The sequence below is a fragment of the Thunnus thynnus genome, chromosome 3, assembly GCF_963924715.1.
Source record: "Thunnus thynnus chromosome 3, fThuThy2.1, whole genome shotgun sequence".
Taxonomy (NCBI): domain Eukaryota; kingdom Metazoa; phylum Chordata; class Actinopteri; order Scombriformes; family Scombridae; genus Thunnus; species Thunnus thynnus.
In genome coordinates this window covers 9,014,187-9,033,238 of record NC_089519.1, presented here as the reverse complement: position 1 = coordinate 9,033,238, position 19,052 = coordinate 9,014,187, and the positions used below count along the sequence as shown (strand labels likewise).

The following is a 19,052-nucleotide window of genomic DNA, read 5'->3' as shown; positions in this document are numbered from 1 at the left end:
ACCATTAAAACAAAATGTACTTACCAGATAAAAACTGAACATCTGACTCCTTAGAGGGTCTTTTAGTACAACCAAACCAATCAAGACTCTTTTAGGTGACCAAAATGTTCCGATTAACTTTCATGAACTTAAAACACACTGAAATAGAGACTCCTGTACTCTGTGAATCTGGGGTTACCCCACGGTTACGTTACCTAACCAACATTGTTGCCGTGGTAGCACCTGTCCCTCAAAGTGGCCACGCCCTTAATTATGCATAACTTTAAGCCTTCATAAAATTTAAACGAGTGGGTTATATACAAATTCAACCCCCATACAGTTGTCCTGAATGGGAAATTAGCTATAGAGACCAAAACCATTTTTTGTACCAGGCTGTAAACATGTTTATTTCTGCTGTAAAGTTGGGCATTTTAACATGGGGATTGACTTTTAGAGCCAGTCTCAAGTGGCCATTTGAGGAACTGCAGTTTTTGGCACTTCGACAATGGCTTCATTTTTCAGTCCTGGAGGTTATCGCTTGGACAGACTGCAATTTACTTTGCTGTGGTCAAACTGGTGATAAATGATGTGGCTAGTCTACCATTAGCTGACAATGAAAGCTAGTCAGGAAATAAAAACATGCTTTTTTTTCTTGTTTCCATTAACTCTTTCAAATCACCATTGTTTAGTTGTTAAAAAGCCATAAATATCTGATCCACCAGTCACATAAGCTGTTTTTGTCCAAAGGCTCTTATATTTATCTGACGCGGTATATCATTTATCTTCTAGCATAGCTGACATTAAGTGGTAGAAAGATTTTTGGCAGGCCTCCTCTGGACTCTTGCCCACTATTTCCGTGCTTATTTCATTAAGATCTTAGAGGTCTGTTGTCTGACACTTAGATTATCCAGTGGACAGCAGAGTGAGGCAGATGGACAAAGCTCTCAAGACAGAGTGCAGAGGGAATTTGTGTTTCATATTTACACTTCCTTTCCACATCAGAACAAAGGGATTCAGGCTGAAAATCAGCAAAAGTGGCTCCTTATAGACAGCTGTGCTATCAGAGCATTTTAACCTCTCTTAGACTAGCATCAGCTTGTCCTGGCTCTACCCTAATGTGCTCTGAGGCATTTTACACCATGTGTTGCTTGGGAGAAGACAAGGAATAATGAGATGAGTAAGTTGGATACTTATAGATTTTCTGGGAGTAGTCAACATTTTTTATATGGACCTAATATGGCACAGTATATAATTTTATACTTTAACACCTAAAAGGAGGATATCTACAATTCTTGTCAGCTTTATGAAGACATTCAAGTCTAACGTTGCATTGCCCCCTAGAGGCAAAACCATTACACAGTCAAGTTAAATTCCTTCCAGTTAAACTTTATTCATTATCTCAAAAATTAACAGATTCTGACCAAATGACAAATACACCCCACCTCCCTCACCCTCCCTCTCCCACCCCAACCAAACTAATCAACTCCCCCCTAAATGTGGACTAATTGGAATATCTTTCAACTCAGTAAATAGTCTGTGGCCTTTTCATCTTTCAGTGAAAGTCAGCCACAACTGCGAACAGATGAATTAAATACAGAAAAAATAATTGGGGTCCATAGTTTTCACAGTGCATTACGCAGCTCGACGTTAAGACATTGAGCTCATGAAATTACAATTCTGCCTTATCTTTCCAAGTTTAACTCAAGGTCATGACAGATCCTCTGTAGATATTTTCATTCATTTTCTTCTTAACATTAATGTTGCTCATTAAAATAGCTTGTCACACACCTATACTGACAGAATATCATTCAGAAAAACAACCACACTTCTGAAAGACATTTCCCAGCATACAAACTGGGTTATCATTCACATCTGATTATACATATATTAATAAATTAATCAACTATCATTTTAGCACCCTACCCCCTACCACAGTCCACCCCCCTCAAAAAAAAAAAAAAAAAGTCCTCACACACATATTATTCAAACCAAAATTTCCAGCACCCTATCTGTCATCACTTTCCTGAGCTAATGGAGAAACTGACGTAAAGTCAAGCTTGCGTCTCGCTGAACAGCTTATAAAATACCATCAGAAGTGGAGTGCATTACAGTAATATGTGGGTGTTTTACATTGAAGTGATATGAAATGACTGACAATGGTATAATGCAGTTATTAGTTTGTCAACTTCTTTGGCTGTCTTTCAGTCACAGTTAGCAGTTACATTATCTCCTGTTTGTGATGGAATTATAGGGGTCAATTCAGTTTGGAGTTAATTTAATATCAAATCACTTTAACCTACAAATTTAAAATACCAAAAGATCCAATTAGATCAAATTCCAGCCATATTCTGAAGAAACTTCCCTTTGCATATTGTTTGAACTGACTGAGCTGACCCCGATGCTGGTAGGCAAGACACACGGTTATCCACAGTCCTTAATATTCGGACAGATATCGAAAGTATTCAAGTGCTTTCACAACTCAAGCAAATGATTTTAGTTGACCTAGATAAATTACAAAGGTATAAAAATGGCTCATTCTATCACAAATATTGACAATTTTTCTTCAGACAATGAGTTGTTCTGGAAAGTTCTAAAAAAAAAAAGAAGATTAACAGAAGAAAAACCTGTAAAATGTCAGCTATCAGTCCAGTGAATCTAAACGGATGATGAGGTGGTGGTAATGCGTATCGAGTGGCGTAAGTTGAGCTTCACTTGGGTGCGTTTTCAAATCACACCTTAGCAAGCTAAATATTTCACTAGCACCCATTGTTAACTGAAGACACTGACACAAAGTTTAGAATTTAATCTAGTTAACCAACATGTACTATGAGCTAACACACAGTGAGGCTGTGATCACGGGTGCTAGTGTAATACTTAGTGTACAAAGACGTGGTCTGAGGTGCACTGGGTGAGTCATGGTTGTGTCCTCATGTACGCCTGGCCTTCTGTCTCTTGGCCTGGCGTTTGGCTTCATCCAGAGCAGCGCTGTCACCGCTGGCTTGGGCCATGCTCCTCACACCCTGGATACGATTCACCACCTGTAACAGCAGGGGGATGACCTAGAAAACAAGTCAGCAAAAAAAAAAAAAAAAGGTATTAAACAAATGCTTGTTGGATTGACAGTTTCTTACTTGAGATATTGAAACCATCCACGCAGAAAATACTGTGGTCAATAGGAATGAATGGAATGAATAAGCACTGATTATACAAAAAGGAAAACTACAAGTGGGACATTCTTCAGAAACAACTTTTCATTTATGTTTTTTTTCAAATTTTAGGCTTTGCCACGAAAAGGCAAAATCCTAAAAGATTTAGAAATTCAGCGGCTGAGCAAGGAAAGCTCTTTGAACATATTGTCTGGGGCAGGTGGAGCTGCTAATGTACCTTTTCATGGTTGTACGCTGCTAACAGGAGCAGCAGAGTGAGGGGCAGAGCTATGTATGAGCCCTGGGCAACATCCTGGTCAGGCACTTTACGCTGTGGGGAAGCACACACACATACATTCAAACACTGAGTTTAGACAATTTCAAGAGAAACAGCTTATTCAATCCTATTTTGATTAAAAAAAGAGTCACATTTCCTATCATTCTTTGCAGTGAAAACAACAGACAACGCTATCAAACAGCGGATACAGGTTAAACCTTGGTTTTAAAAAACAGTATATGTATCTTACGGTGGGGTTGAAGGTAAGCGTGATGTGCTTGTGGTAGCCGGTGGAGGTGAAGGAGACCTGGGGCAGAGTGAAATCATACTGCGAACGGGACAGCGTGGAGTAAAGCATCAGCACGTAGCTCTGGAAAAGAAAGAAAGAAGACAGAGATGACTGCAGATCCAACAACAGGACATCCTGGAACATGGTTACGTCTAAAGTGTTCTATAAATTTAGACCACAGGCTGACTGGAAAGAGATTATGACAAAGGTTTTTGAGGTAGTTTAGGCTTCCTCACATCCATTGTGACCTAAAAGACAGAATTACAAGCTGATACCTCTCCATCTCTGTCCAGAGGAGGGAAGTGGAAGAAGAGGGACTGTCCCAGAGAAACACTGTTGATTGGGTTGTCCAGATTGTCACTCTTATACAGCTTCACCTAGACAGAGAAAAGGAAGAAAAAGTAGTTCAAAGTTTATACGACTTTCATATAAGTTCAATAAAAAGGATCAAAATGCAGGGATACATAAGCCGAGCAGTCCTACCGATAGTGTTGCGAGATGCTCAGGGGACGTGATGACATTTCCACTAAGGTCAAACTGATTAATTTGCCTGAAGGCAATGATGTTGACCCCTCCAATGTCATTACTGCCGACCTGAATAAGAGAGCAAACACAGAGCTTAATGTACAGATGCCTTCTTGGACTCCTAAAGAAAATACCAAATGTGAAATGTGGATAAAGCTTTGTACAAGTCACACGGTGTGATAATAACAGAGAATTAAGTGGAATTAAGGCATTTCCAGCCTCGCAAAAGAGATTAGGGGGCCTGCACTTTTCAGACGAGGCAAAATTATGAACCAAGAGGTTTTAAACCCGCAATGGGATTATCAGTGCTTTTGTTCTGCGTATAGAGAGGCCGCATTTGATAAGGCTGCAGATAAGTCATAATCACAGGGTTCCCACAGTCATTTGAACAATTCAATTACAAAACTTTTCCATACCCTGCTATCTAGTTTTCATGACGATGCCGCTGCAACGCAAAGCATAAAGGGGAACTTTATAGATACTGTGACATTGAAAGTTTGTTAAATGTTGAACTGGAACGACATTTTATTTATGTGTTTAAAGTTCGTTCTTGATCTTGCCAGCAGCAGTTGAGAAAACAATCTCAACAACAAGATCCATTTAGTAGCTGTTGCACATCTGGAAAGTCGTGTAGACCATGAGAAGAAGCGTGTAATAAATTTGCTTGCTTACCTCTATAGCTCTGTGTTGTGGTAGTGCTCTCTCTATGTGGTCGTTGCCTTCAGCTCGCAGCTGAATCAGGTACTTGCAACCAGGCTGTAAGGAAACATTATACTACAGTTAAAAGGCTTTGAAGATACAAGTATAGCTCTAATTAGACACAGAGCTCTAATGCTGCCAGTTAATTGATTTTAGTTTGAAACCCTCCAGTTTTATTTAAACAGGTCATTCCGTCCTCACCAGCAGACCCCTGAGTCTGAAGCGGCCCTCCTCATCGGTAATGGTGTCCTCGCTGTAGAGGCTACACTCTCCTTGGCCCACCGCCTCCACCGCCACGTCCCTCTCCGCGTCCCCGCTCAGAGACTGCACCGCTCCGTAGCAGCTAAGGGCAAAAGCACGAAACCGTGAAACTGATTAGACATGTGTGCAATGGACATTTCTGAATCCAACGAACAGGATCATTCAGAAGGTAAATACATATTAAAGTGTAGAGGTACCTGTATGCAGTCTTAATGCCAGTTATATCAATACTGAGGTTTTGACCCTCTTCCACTGTGATCATCTGAGATGCCGGCTCAAAACGGAACTCCTTCATCATGGGCTTGAAGTAGTACTGACCAGGACTCTGTGAAGAGAAGAACAGCAAAAACAGGAAAATATATACATTAAAAAAGGAGCATAATCAAGGTCAAGGTATTCCTATAATTAACTTTTTTCAACTACATGTTTGGATATTTGGAGGACTGACACTTTACAGCATAGAAAACTGATTTTACAAGGATTCCTACCAGGTTATTGAAGGTGAGGAGGCCAGTTTCCTGAGTCAACAGGTTGGAGCGAAACTGTCCTCCACTCAGAGACAGAAGAACTCCTGACAGGGGGTGACCATCCTCTGATTTTATCTACAGTAGAAATGGAAAGGGAGAAAGAGCACAGGTTATAGATCTCATGATCTTATAAACTAACAAAATTGATGAATATTGCTACACATATGGGGTCATTCACAATAAGCATCTAAGAGTGGGAGTATTTGTTGCGTTCTTTTATCTTTCTATTTCACTTGATTTGAACTGCACTAGTTTATCTTTTTAAGTATTTTATCTTTTGTATCTCTATAGTTTTGCACTTTTTAATTGTAATCTTTTACCTTTACTGTATTTTTATTACTCTGTAAAGCACTTTGAATCAATCCAGTGTATGAAATGTGAAATACAAAAAAGCTTCCTTGTCTTGCCTACAAGAGTACAAATGTTAATGATTAAAATTGAACATATTTGAAATAACTGTGGCTGGACTGGGAGGTAAATGATTTAACTCTTTCAATACTTTCTCAATGAAAGGTCATGTGGACTAAATGTCCATTGTAATGCAACCAAACGAGTGCAAACGAGAACTCTTGAAAAACATAAAATTGCTAAGGCACGGTTTAACTTGCAAATGCCAAATTGTAAAATTGCGAGTTTAATCGGGCTGACAGGTGAGTTGTATGTCTGCAATGGTCTGTTTCAAAGAGGATTTACAACAGAAGGATAAAACAAGCACACCGTAATTTGGGTAAACGCTGTACAGGAGATTTCAAAGCAATTTATCACACAGTCTGAAAGGGAAAACGAACACTGATCATTTGTGCCAGGATCTCATGGAAGCTGCAGATAATTGCAGACCCTTTTAACAAAGGCAGTACAAAGGCGACTCACTGACAGCACAGCAAAGCAGAAAACTGATTCAACTATCATCAGTTATCTTTTCTTTTAATTATATTTTGTGAAAACATGCAGTAGGAACTAACAAGGGCTTTTCATCATGTCATTTCATATTCATATTAAACCACATAATCAGTGAGAGGAGTAAATGTGAACAAAGAACTAGTATTGTAAGGTGTACTGGATGAAAGCATCAGCTAAAATGGTGCAAATACAGATGTGAAAGTGGCTGGTGATCACTGGGATGTGATATGTATGCCAGTGAGGATGGTCACATGTACCTTGAAGGTGACACCAGCCAGTGCGAACGCCTTGAAATCTCCCTGGGTTCCCTCCACAGGACTCAGAACAAAACCTTCTTTACTGGCACTGATGTCGTACTGCCGGTCGCTGTGGAGTGGACCAACGCTGGATGAAAGGCAGGAGAAATAAAGGTGGTTAGTGCTGCATGTCTTCATGATGCATGATTACATTACAAGTCCATTTACAAAAACAGAAAGACACCTATAATAATGACGGATGATTTAATTCAACTGCAATCACAAATAACTTTCATATTAAAAAATATAACCCGCAATACTGAGAAAACGTAAGGAAAATGCATCATAAAAAGGACATTACTACACTCTTTCACTATTTTCATGAGCTCATTTTTGTTCAGGGCTCAAGGCAACAGTTGACAACCGAGAGCTCCTTCAGAGTATCTTCCACAGAAAGTTCAGTGAAGGAAAACTAACCCGTAGATCCATTTTGACATCTAAAATTGCACCTGAGTGTTAGAGCTGTCAGGTTTCCTAAACTGACTTCAACCAATTAAAGAAATGTATTCTCAAACACAGCAATAAGATCGTGGATTTATTAAATACAGAGAATTTGTCATGTTATTTAGAGACAAAATAAAAATCAGGATTGACAAATTATTAAAATCTAAGAATGAATGCATTTTAACAGACTCTCCATCAGCACGGCTCCATTAAACCTGGGCTCTGGATTCTTACTTTTTAAAATGTTGCTTAATACTTAGAGTCTGCAGCCACACTAGCAGCTCTATAAGGGTGCACTTCAACACAGCCGTGCTTTGAGCTTAATGCTAATGTTGAGTTGTGTTTACCATGTTCAACGTCTTACTTAAGCACATTAGCAGCATGCTAGATGAAACTTAAAAGGATCCCCAAAGTCATTACAATGCATCCTGAAAAGGACATGAATGTGTGTCCCAAATTTCATGACAATCCATCCAATTTTTGTTGAAAGGTTTCACTTAAAAAAGAAATGTCAACCTCACAAAAATGATTAGGATTCATTCTTTGGGGACCATTAATGTCTGTACAGAGTTTTTTGCCAATCTATCAACTAGATGCAGAGATATTTCTTTATAATTCTTCTTTATAACTGAAAATTTTGACCTGTTGGTGGAGCTTGGAAAAGTCAGGAGGTGGCGGAAGTCATTAGCATTCATCCTCTGGGAACCATGAACGTCTGTATCAACTTTTGGTACAAATTTCAGTTTGAACCAAAGTGGCATCACCACACTGCTAGCATGGCTAAAAACTCCTCTTGAAAAGCTGCTCATCTGCATGTAAAACCATATCTGTAGCAGAGTGACTGAGGCAGATTTAACAATCAGTACAAGTCAAGCTTCAATTTGGTTTTCACGACACAGAGAGCAGAGATAAAGCTTTACATGTAAGCTCTCGGCCCTGGTGCTCTTATGTGCAGCTTTTACATGTGTTTACATGAGGTCATTTTAAACAGACTGCATACACACCCTCTGCCACAGATTGTGATTAAACCCATTTTAACTTGTGCCTGAAGAGCAAATTATATTACTGCCAGAGCTTTAACTAGAACCCACACATCACTGCTGCTTCTACACTTCTATTGGGCTTTAAATATATTAATGGACAAGCTCCTTATTCTATTGTAGACCTGCTAAGCACATACAGTACATTCATAGCAAGACCAGCAAAACCTTTTAGCATGACCAAAACCTATGACAAGGACACACAGGAAAACTGAGTCTGGACTATATGTTTTGGATTGTCATACCTGTATGCCCCCATCTCATTAGTGGCCACAGTGATGAGTGGTGCAGCAGCTCCTTTCTCAGTGATGGAAATCTCCACACCCTGTAGCTCTGGTGATACCTTGCCCTCCAGGAAGAGACCCGCACGTCCTGAGATGTCCACCAGACGACCTGGACAGGACTCTGTTGAGGGGAGGAGTATAATTACAACCTTTCAGATAGCCTGGTGATATTGCATGCTACAAAGCTTAGGTGATTTTATTATTTCATTTAAATTCTTATCCTTTTTTTTTGCAACCAACATGTCAGTTGGAAGTTGGGGGTCAAATTTTAATAGCACTCTGGCAACACTTCTAGACAGAGTGAGTTTGTTAGATGACAGTGTGTGTGTGAAGGAACGTACCTCCGGTGATGGTAGCCTCTACTTCAGGGGGATAGAACAGCAGCTCCTTGGAGGAGGGAGTCACTGTGATCTTCTCTCCAGCCCTGTTCAGTCATACAGTAAATATTAACTCACTGCATTATTACATGTGGTCAGGGCTCAACGATGACTCTGTGGTTATAATTGTGAATGTCAATCAGCCACTAATAATAGAGCTGCGAAGTAGGAGGAGGAGTGGTTTCAAGCATCAAAGGTTTCCTCCATAGACAATGTTACGTGACTCACAAATGGAGCTCCTCCAGTTTAGATGGGCCTTAAACTCTCACAGATGAATCAGTACAAAAAATGATGTTCCATTTTTTTTTTTTTTTGTTGAGAAAAACTCAAAAGGTATTAGCCTCTGTAAATAAAACCACAAATAAAGAAGTTTACTCTTCCAAAGATACATTTCGTTAAAAATTATCCAATTACTGAGCTTAAAATCCTGTAAGGTGTGTGGGTAAGATGTGCAGAAGCTTAAGACTACACTTTTTAGAAAATGGATAACTGCAGCTTAAATTAATCGACTTTCAGATTCTGGGACAATTTTAGATGAATATGTAACCATGACGGTGTGTTTTACTAAAGCCCTTATTCGTGCCTTCGACTGACTTCTCCATAGCAACAGCTGCTGAGGCTCATGGGCATTGTGGTATTTAGAGCCATCCTCAATGCCAAACAGATGGAAAAAAACATGATTTCTCACAAAGATTAAATGATTACAACTGATGGCCATAACAGAAAACTATAGAATTGTTACATCTGGGAGACTGTGTTGTAGAGTATTGTGTACATCATTAAAAAAAAAAGGTATACATTGTTATGTACAAGAGGAACATTACAGAGTGAACTGAAGTCTTTAGAAGATTGCGATCCTGATTTGTTATGTTATAAAGAGCAAAATATATTGAGTGAATATTTTGTGCCAACCAACCTGGCCCAGTAGGAAAACTCATAATGGAAGGGGCCTGTCAGTTCATCAGCCTTCTCTTGGATAGGAGGGCTATCGTCTCTGGCGCCTCCGTCCTCTTCGGCGGCACGGCGCTCTCGTTCCTGACGGCGCAGTTGAATCTCTTGCAGCTGCTGCTCCTGTCTCTGCTCCTCCTGGCTCCGAAGGGGACCCAGCACCAGCGCCGGCTCGCTCTCGATGGATGATCTGATCGAGAGGATGGTGGGGGGACATTTACAGACTGATGCACAGCAGCTTATATTACCTCAGGCTTAGAGGGCTGCTGAAAGTGAGCTCAGCCATAATGAGTCTTACTTGATGGTGACTGTGACGTCTAGGATCTTGTCGGTGGTGATGAGCCCGGTCATGTGATGCCGCACTGCAGTGAGAGTCAGGATACTGGGGGCCGAGCTGTTGGACACAGAATAGCAACCATCATTTGGTTGAATTGTTCAGCGGGAACCGATGAATTGTTTAAAAGCTGGAGTGCGGGACTTTTTGACCCCTCCTCCGTTCTGACAGTGAGAGTAATAACAAAAACACTATCGACACATGGCTTCTGTTACAGCTGTAAAATGGTGGATAAATTAATTTGAGTGTCATACAACCCCAGCGACAGAGATAAATGGAAACACCATCTCATTAGATCATACTTACGTATCATAGGTGTAGAAGTCTTGCTCGAACTGGTGGCAGGAGCGAGGGGTGACTTTGTAAACACCTGGACAAGCCATATTAGATGATTAATTACTTTGCTCTAGTTTTATATTTAGGTAATCTTGACACAGACCTCTTTGCTCAAAACACTGTTCTAACTATGCACAAGGGAGCAGCTGGTACACTGATATTTTTTGTTTTCTACATATGTTAATTCACACTATGTTTAGCTAATGAGAGGTCAGGAGAATGAACCTCACCAGGCTTGGAGAGGCAGAAGCGGTTGACTCCCTTAGAGAGGTTGTACACGCCGACATTCTCAGGTTTGCTGCCATCTTGGAAGAACTCCTGCTCAGAAATAAACATTCAGTTATGTTTAACTACTAACTACGACAACATACACCTAAAGCTACTGGAGGGAGTTACTGGTACTGACCAGAGTGATGGCATGGGAGAGGGAGCAGCGCAGGATGTAGCCAATCTGTCTGAACTCCACTCCCAAGACGTCAGAGTCCAGAACCTCCACTTCCATGGACTTGTGCTTCCAGCACCACTCCTCATGAGAAATGCTCACTGATGGATGTTAAAGATGGGAGGAAATCATAAATAATTAACAGACTTAAACTCAAAGTCACAGAAAAACAGAAAAGTGACAGATGGATGCCAAGCGTTGCAGAAGCCTAGAAGGAAAATTCTCAGATGCTTTGATCAGTTAGGATCAGGCCTTTCTCGCCAAAGGATCTTATGATAATCTGATCTTTCAACAAATGCTAAAGAAAGTAAACTTCTTGCACTACTCTGGCCTGGCAACACTCAAAGCTGTGTCAACATCCCCTAAAGATGCTGTGTGTGCAGTCAGCTCACAGGCACACTAACAGATTGTGTGTATTCAACAGTGAGTGAGATAGATGCAGCGCCAGAAGGTACAGAAACACCGGCTGAATGATGTGTGCTTCCTACAGCCAGTAATTACTAATTGATTTCCCCACAATCATTAGCGAATAATTACTTTGATTTCTGAACAGATTTAGAAACGCACACAGGATGAAGGAATCAGTTTATATAATGTGCTTGCCTTGACTTCTTCCAGGCGAAACACACATACTTTAGGCTCCAAGAAAAGGTTGAGACGCTTCCACAACTTGCAAAAACTCATGCTCACTTTGTAATTGCTCTAAAAATCGACCCAAAATATTACTAGTGCAATAAAGAATGTTTTAGTTGAGGGCAGTGATTCCTGACCTTTGTATTTCCCGGGAAGAACGTTGTCAAAAGAGAAGCTGAGGATGTCGCTGCTGCCAGAAAGAGCCACCGCTCTTCTCTCTCCTTGCCGACTCACGGGTTGAAGTGTTACTGACAGGTCATCACAGGATGCTAGAAGTCAACCAGAGGCCATGAGATCAATTTAGGTCAAAATAAGAACAATAATCCACACAAAGGTGTCATATGTTTATAGGCTGAAGCTGATTTAGCTCCCCTGCCTTACCCCAAATCCTTGTTTCTGTGTTTATCTAATTTCAGTCAAATACAGTCTGTATAATAGAACTGTATATGAGTGTAAATTATCAAGCCTTTACCTACCTAAACAGTAGACCTTCCCCGAGACAGAGGCCATGAATTGGGTGAAAAGTAGGTCTGTGAGGGGCCGGTCCACAAGGGAGACCTCCAGGGCCTGAGGCTGCAGAGCCAAGCCTGCTTTTACCTCCACTTCAGGGAGAGACACCTGAGCACATGGAAGTACAACCAAAGTTATCTTAAGAACTTGTGGAAAGATACATTTTCACTGTGCTACATTCATGTACAAACTCTGTAGTGGTACAATGATTCTGGACTGTTTCTGTAGTTTCTATAGCTCTGCAATAAAAATGAATAACATACAGTATGTGACTTCTATTTCAGTCTGGATTTTCCATTTAAATGAATTAAGAGCCCATTGAGACAAAACTATAGAAACTTCAGGAAAATCACTATTATAAAATGCTAGATGCTGCTACAGTCGTACCTGGACGCTGTAGTCTCCAGGTTTGGCCTGAAAGCAGAAAGCTCCCTGGGGGTCGGAGTCGACGGTCCGGCCGGAGGTCTTGTCCTGGCCCTGGTGTGTCAGAGTGACCTTGTAGCGACCCTGCTGCTTCATGCCTTCAGGCAGGCGGCTGATGGAGATCTGACCACAAACGCTGAACCTGTGTGGGACCAAAAAAAAAATCACAACTTCATAAAACCCGTTATCAATGTAGAAAGACCAAACAGACATCATTTAAAGCTAATTTTTTCTCCCAAAACATGTAATTTATATATGTGAAATACATTTCTATAAGTGTCTCCAGAACATGAAGACAAAGATGCATCTCAGTGTGTTACAAACAAAGCAAAAAAACAAAAAAGCAAAGGCAAAACAGATGCAGCCAAAGCAGGAAGTGGGCAGGCTAGACGTACCCTGCCGTGATGATGTCAGGAAGTTGTGGTGTGTTGGGGGCGATCTTTACTGTGATTGGCTCAAAGAACATGAGCTCTTTATTGACACGGATGGTGTAGGTACCAGCTGTCATGTTCTCCAGCCGGAAAGAACCATCTTCCTTGCTGACAACTGTGAAGACAGAACAGCAAAGCAGAACACAGTGTGAAAATGTGTACATAATGAGAACCACTGAATGCACAAATTGAGTGTTTCCACAATGTTCTGGTTGTTTTTATGTGGTTTCTGAAGACACTTGACTGAGAGCTTGGAGTCATCTCGTACCTTTGATCTGGTTGTTGAGGGACACCGTGGCGTCAGGTACACCCTCCCCGTCGACGGTGTTGAGAACTCGACCTGTCACAGAGAAGCCCATGACGCGAAAGATGGGCTACACAAGGAGCAAAAGAAACAGCATTACATGTCAAAATGTGGTGTTACGCATAAAATGTTTTCATATGTGCAAGATAATGACAAATGTTATAAAAAAATATTGAAAAACACAGATGCAATTTGAATCTTTACCTCTAGCTTCAAACTGTTGTGCTCCACCTTGAAATTCATTCTAGAGGGAGCGACATCAAAAGTGATCCTTTCTCCTCTGTAGAACGGCACCTGATACAAGAGTTCACAAAAGCAGAATTAGAGGCAAAAAATAATTATACTGATATACATGAGAAATGTTTTGGTTTTAAACTTACCACAGTGTATTCTCCACTGGCCAGTGAGGGGAAGAGGAAGGTGCCATCTTCCCTGGACAGAGCACTGCACAGGTAGACCAGGGAGCTGTCCCCAGAATCTGCTCCCTCCACTGGGGATGTGTTGCAGCCGCTGACGTCCTGGAAATCAAAACAAACACATACAAAAATGGAGCGATATAACTTGGTTAAAATCCTGACAAAATGACAATATTCCAGAACAAAAGCTTAAGCCTTATTCTGACTTTTCTCAAAAAGGATAGCCATATATGATCATGATCTAGTTTGAGTACTCTGTTTTCTGTTTATGAAAATGTACAATAATGTTGGTTTACCTCTCTCTTGACTGTGGCTGAGTACAGTAGGAAGGTGACCTCTTTCATGGGCTCTCCATCACTGCGGACTTCCCCCGAGACGTCATAGCCTCCGACCACCAGATGGTCGGCAGCCGGGGCATTGGCATTGGAGACGTGCACTGATGTGGTACTCTGTGGGAAGACGGCAAAGGTCACCACATAAGAGAGTCATTAATTATAAACCTGCTAACCTGACAGGAGTCTTATCAGCTGAGCAACTAGGTGAATAATGAAGTTTTTTTCTACACTCATGAGATACAGAATTAAAAAGACCCCTGCAACCCCCGGGATCATGCACTCTCCACTGTTTTAATGACACTACTAAGATGGGAAACTGCGATAATTTGGTACCCAGCAGTGTGTTAATACCTGGGTACGGGTGAGAAAATTATGTCAGACACAGAATCTGACCGCTGCTTGAAGTCCTGAGTTACAAACCTGCTGATCTCAGGAGGAACATGGCATAGTCTTTTTTCATCACATTAGCGTTCTCTGTTTATAATTTGAGCTAAATGAGTATCTATTACTGCATGTGCTTTAAAGGAATCACAGAGAATAAGGAAAGGTTTCGACCATGACAGCAACGTGATGAAAGCTTCGGTGTCTTATTATTACCACAAGATGCCAGATTCAGAAAATCTCTGACTATACTGTCAATGAGAAAAAACCTTAATTTTTTCTTAAGACACAGAGTTAGTAAATATTTTCCTTAAATGTTACCGGGTGGAAATTTTCAAATAGATTATTTTCCATTAAGAAGACACCAAAGTTTAAAATTAACTACCTAACTAACTAGTAAATTCAGTCCAGTAAAATTCCTCAAAAAATATATGGTTGATGTCACAGACGCTACATTCATGTTCATATACAGTATGTGCCATACCGCACTCGTGTACCCAATGTGCAATATAATGTATATTTGTATGTATTTATATTTTGTCTCTTTATCTTTCTCTCCTCTCATCTTTTTTTGTTGTAACTATCTATTTCGCATTAATTGGAACTAGAGCTCAAAGAAGCCAAATTTTGCTGCGTACAATGTTTCCCCTCGCTGTGTTGCTGTGCATGTGACAATAAAATTGAATATCTGTGAAATATCCACGTCTCAATGAAACCTGAAGTTACCAACCTGTTCCAGACTCCAAGAGGGATGGGAAGCTGTAATGTCGAAATTTCCGGGGAGCACTTTGAAGAAGGTGTACCTGTGTTATGAAGACCACACAAAAGGACATTACACAACGATTAAAGACAGATGTTTACTACAGGGAAAACCTATATAAACTTTTTTTCAACTGACACATGTAAGCTACTTACTTTCCTCCAGGCTGTGTGACGACACTCTGGAGTTTCTCTTCTGTTCCCGCTGGGCTGAGTTTGACTTCCACTCCTGCGGGGCCCAGGAGATGGCCCTTACTCAGAACCTGAACGATGAAAATCAGGAAAGTAAAGCATTACATCAGGGTGAGAGTCTCTCTCTGTTGTACACTTTACCACTTTTTCCACCAGGCATTTTTTTCCATCAAAAATCTGTTTTTCTTTTTAAATTTTTAATCTCCTTTTGGGTCGGATAAGGTTTTCAAGTCCACAAGAGAAATGTTGTGATTAACAAGGGAGGAAATTCTGAACAAATCTCACCGTTCCTGAAACAGAAAAGCCAGTGAAAACAAAGTTGATGTCTTCCTCTTTTGTGCAGATGTCACTGACTCCATCTATATGAAGGTCAACACTGGTAGGCTCTGCCCAAGAAACACAGAATAAAGCATGTAGATAAGGCAGACTTTCTTTCCACTTCCTTGACAACAACTAATAATTTAAATTTTTAGTTGGTTAATTGTGAGGATGCAGCTGTGACATTCTTACCAAAGCTCCACCCGAGGGGGGGTTCAATCTTCAAAACAAAGTCTCCCTGTGTAGAAGAAACAAATGTATAGATTAAAATCATCATCAGTGAATACAAGTATTAAAAGTACTAGTTAATGACTGCTTCAAATACCTTGTCATATAGAGGGATCATGAAGTAGCCATTGATTGGAGCACAATCAGTTTGATATTTCAAGGAGCCTTGTTTGGTGTATAGTTTAATCTGTGCAGGATAGAGGACACAAACTGATTATTAGACATATTTATAATTACTAGCACTGAGGTGTTAATGCTGCAATCGTTATGAACATTAAGTCTAAGACCAATTGTCTGAGTTAAATGCATCAGCTGTCATCAACAAACAGACCAGTCTATCAGGGATTTAGTTAATTTCACTAACTGACCAAATGGCTAATCCCATGGAGCCTGTGAATGAGCAGGGATTAGGACTAGTGGCTAGCACCTAACGTCTTCCTAGACAACGCTGACAGGTTTTAGGTTTCAGAATGAGCAGTCAGTGTAATTACAAATATATTGATGTAATACCGCAAATATACGATTTTCAGTCAAATGTTACTGCGTACAGAAATCCTCCTAATTAGCAAACTAGCTTTAGCTTTAGTCAACATCGAACTAACGCTACATTACTTAAATTACTACTGAATAAATGTCTTCTAGCAACAAAGAGCCAATGTTGAGTTAAAAACAACCTGCTGTTGTATTCATTTCATTCAAACTGTCATCACCAGTCTCCTCTTAAGCTTTAGCTTACTGCGATAAACTGGCTAACTGTTAGCTAGCGGCTAGCAAGCTAGCCGGGAGGTTTGCACTCTCACCTCGATCAGAGAGTAATTGATTTCAACGTCGGATTTCACAAATCCTCCGCATGCCACCACTATGTCATCGGAGGATACGGTAAGGAACTGAGAATACACAATACAGAATAAAACCCAAAGGGCTCGCATGTCTGCCCGGATCGTAATTCTCAACATTTTGGCTGACTATCTGATCTGTCGTTGAGCCGAGCGACAGCACGCTGCCTCCGGTTCCGCACCAGCTGAGCTGCTGTCACCGGCCGAGAAGAGACAACCAGGAGCAGCGACCTCTGCTGGCCTGGAGGTGGTAAACACTTGACATTCATGACGTGAAAAAAACAAAAGACAAGAGACCAATTTTAATATTTATTTTATTTTCCCTATAAAGGCAGTCACCGCAGTCATATATAAAAACACCACAATAAAATAAAGAGCATTTTCCCAAAATCTAACATTATTAATCGTACTAACAACCATGAATGAATTACAAATGAGTCACAGTAATGGTGGCTTCAGTTTAGTGTTTAGTGTATTAGTTTGTAATTTCCATAATCATGCAACCTAAGAGCAATTCCTAATGATATAAATGTTAGGATTCACACAACGGATGCATAGTGCTGTAAACTAGAACATTGTAAAAGTAAGAAAAGTCTAGTGTTAATACATTTAAAGTGCTTAAAACTCAAAGGTTTTAGTAATGCAAGTCCTTCTCAGAAGGAAAAGATGATAGCACATACAGTGAGGAAAACGCCACAAAAACATCTGACCAGCAAGGCTTATTTTGGTCTAAAATTACTGAATCGTTGTGGCTTCTTAACAGTTTTAAAATATTAAGATTGTCACCAAAAGAACACTGAAAAGGCAACACAATAATGTCAGCAGGTCTATAGAGTCCAAAGAGTTTTCACAATAAAAAAAAGAACATTTAAGATATTAATGCAAACAGTTTAGTTCCATCTAAGTCCAGTCAATTTGTCCAGTGTAGCATCTGTTTATTTTTCCGTAATATTCAGCCCTTGCTTCACACATGTGTGGAGGAGACTGGAGGTGGGTGTGCCAGGAACACTCCTTCATCGAAATTGTTGGAGAAGCTGGTGTGGTAGCTGGGGCTGCTTCTGCTGGTGCGGGGCTGAGATTTGGACACAGGGGATCTGACAGCTGAGAGCCTCTGTGCCTGGCACAGCTTCTGGATCAGGAAACGCTTGTCACGGCCCTCCTGAGCAACAAAATGACACACAGATAGTAGATTATAGTTCAGACTATCTTTGGTAGTAATTAAAATGATGACCAAGCATCGTCAATGTAAACAGGTAGCCCTGAAAAAGATTTACTGAAGTCTGGTTGTATTCTTGAGTAGACCCACCATGACAAGTTGCTCCCTTAGTTGGTTAATAACTCTCTTGTGAGCTCCAGCCAATGCGATCACATAAAACATGGCCAAACTGCAGGGGAAAAATAGAAATAATGCTAAATTACAACCATAGATAGAAAACATCAGCTGTCAGAACAGTTAAATCATCAGTTCTGCAATGATCAGACATAATGATATACCTAACTGGAACACGTACCATGTAATGACAAAGAAGGAAACAGCAAAAGCCTCTGAAGCGAGAGCAAAGAGGAGCGTTTGGACTCCATGGGGTAGCTGGGATACCGTCCTTGGTAGCACCTCCCAGGAGGTGGTGTAATTAACAAATGGTCCACATGCCTGGGAACAGTTTATTCTGTACAAAAAGAGATGAGTGACTGAGATTTTTTTTCAGTCTCCATGTATATTTAACTAACATGTAAATTCATGAGACAAATATTGACCTCTGATGTTCAGTAAAGCTAACAAAGCTGCAGAGAAGCAGGCATGATACTACCTGAAAGACTCAATTTAAAACATAATGTGGTCATTAGCAGCACATTACTCACTGTGCTACACTAACTGTGACAGGCACACATGCCAGAGCCAGGCCTATCAGCAGCACGCCGAGGAAGAAGAAGTTGGAGCTGGAAGCTCTGAATGGACGTGTGGCTGGACGGCAGTTATTCATCAATGATACCTTGAAAACAAGGAGAGGAAAGGTAACAAAAATATCAACACCGCAATAAGAGCTACCAAAAATATCCAGACTGTGAATTATACCAGGGAATTTGTCATTTAGGTTTCTAAACAGACATAAAAACACTCAATTTTAAACACTGGCATCACATCCCCATACATACTGTACAATTTTGTGTTTTCTTGAATGCT

General features: G+C 40.5%; 1 protein-coding gene across 1 annotated transcript in view; it reads right to left on the bottom strand.

The window, feature by feature from the left end:
• Nucleotides 1–2,767: 2,767 nt before the first annotated feature.
• Nucleotides 2,768–19,052, bottom strand: part of nomo (nodal modulator) — a 21,198-nt gene continuing 4,913 nt past the window's right edge. The window contains 36 exon segments of the mRNA XM_067583952.1: nucleotides 2,768–3,038; nucleotides 3,364–3,456; nucleotides 3,653–3,772; nucleotides 3,967–4,068; nucleotides 4,175–4,285; nucleotides 4,889–4,972; nucleotides 5,117–5,258; nucleotides 5,374–5,501; nucleotides 5,665–5,778; nucleotides 6,861–6,987; nucleotides 8,629–8,788; nucleotides 9,009–9,091; nucleotides 9,961–10,182; nucleotides 10,291–10,386; nucleotides 10,633–10,696; nucleotides 10,893–10,980; nucleotides 11,069–11,205; nucleotides 11,875–12,006; nucleotides 12,214–12,355; nucleotides 12,635–12,812; nucleotides 13,066–13,216; nucleotides 13,370–13,475; nucleotides 13,610–13,699; nucleotides 13,786–13,923; nucleotides 14,118–14,270; nucleotides 15,268–15,340; nucleotides 15,453–15,559; nucleotides 15,774–15,874; nucleotides 15,999–16,044; nucleotides 16,132–16,221; nucleotides 16,835–17,002; nucleotides 17,004–17,063; nucleotides 17,841–18,029; nucleotides 18,177–18,255; nucleotides 18,382–18,537; nucleotides 18,731–18,861. Coding sequence (XP_067440053.1) covers nucleotides 2,907–3,038; nucleotides 3,364–3,456; nucleotides 3,653–3,772; nucleotides 3,967–4,068; nucleotides 4,175–4,285; nucleotides 4,889–4,972; nucleotides 5,117–5,258; nucleotides 5,374–5,501; nucleotides 5,665–5,778; nucleotides 6,861–6,987; nucleotides 8,629–8,788; nucleotides 9,009–9,091; nucleotides 9,961–10,182; nucleotides 10,291–10,386; nucleotides 10,633–10,696; nucleotides 10,893–10,980; nucleotides 11,069–11,205; nucleotides 11,875–12,006; nucleotides 12,214–12,355; nucleotides 12,635–12,812; nucleotides 13,066–13,216; nucleotides 13,370–13,475; nucleotides 13,610–13,699; nucleotides 13,786–13,923; nucleotides 14,118–14,270; nucleotides 15,268–15,340; nucleotides 15,453–15,559; nucleotides 15,774–15,874; nucleotides 15,999–16,044; nucleotides 16,132–16,221; nucleotides 16,835–17,002; nucleotides 17,004–17,063; nucleotides 17,841–18,029; nucleotides 18,177–18,255; nucleotides 18,382–18,537; nucleotides 18,731–18,861 — 4,293 coding nt within the window. The 3' untranslated portion in view covers nucleotides 2,768–2,906.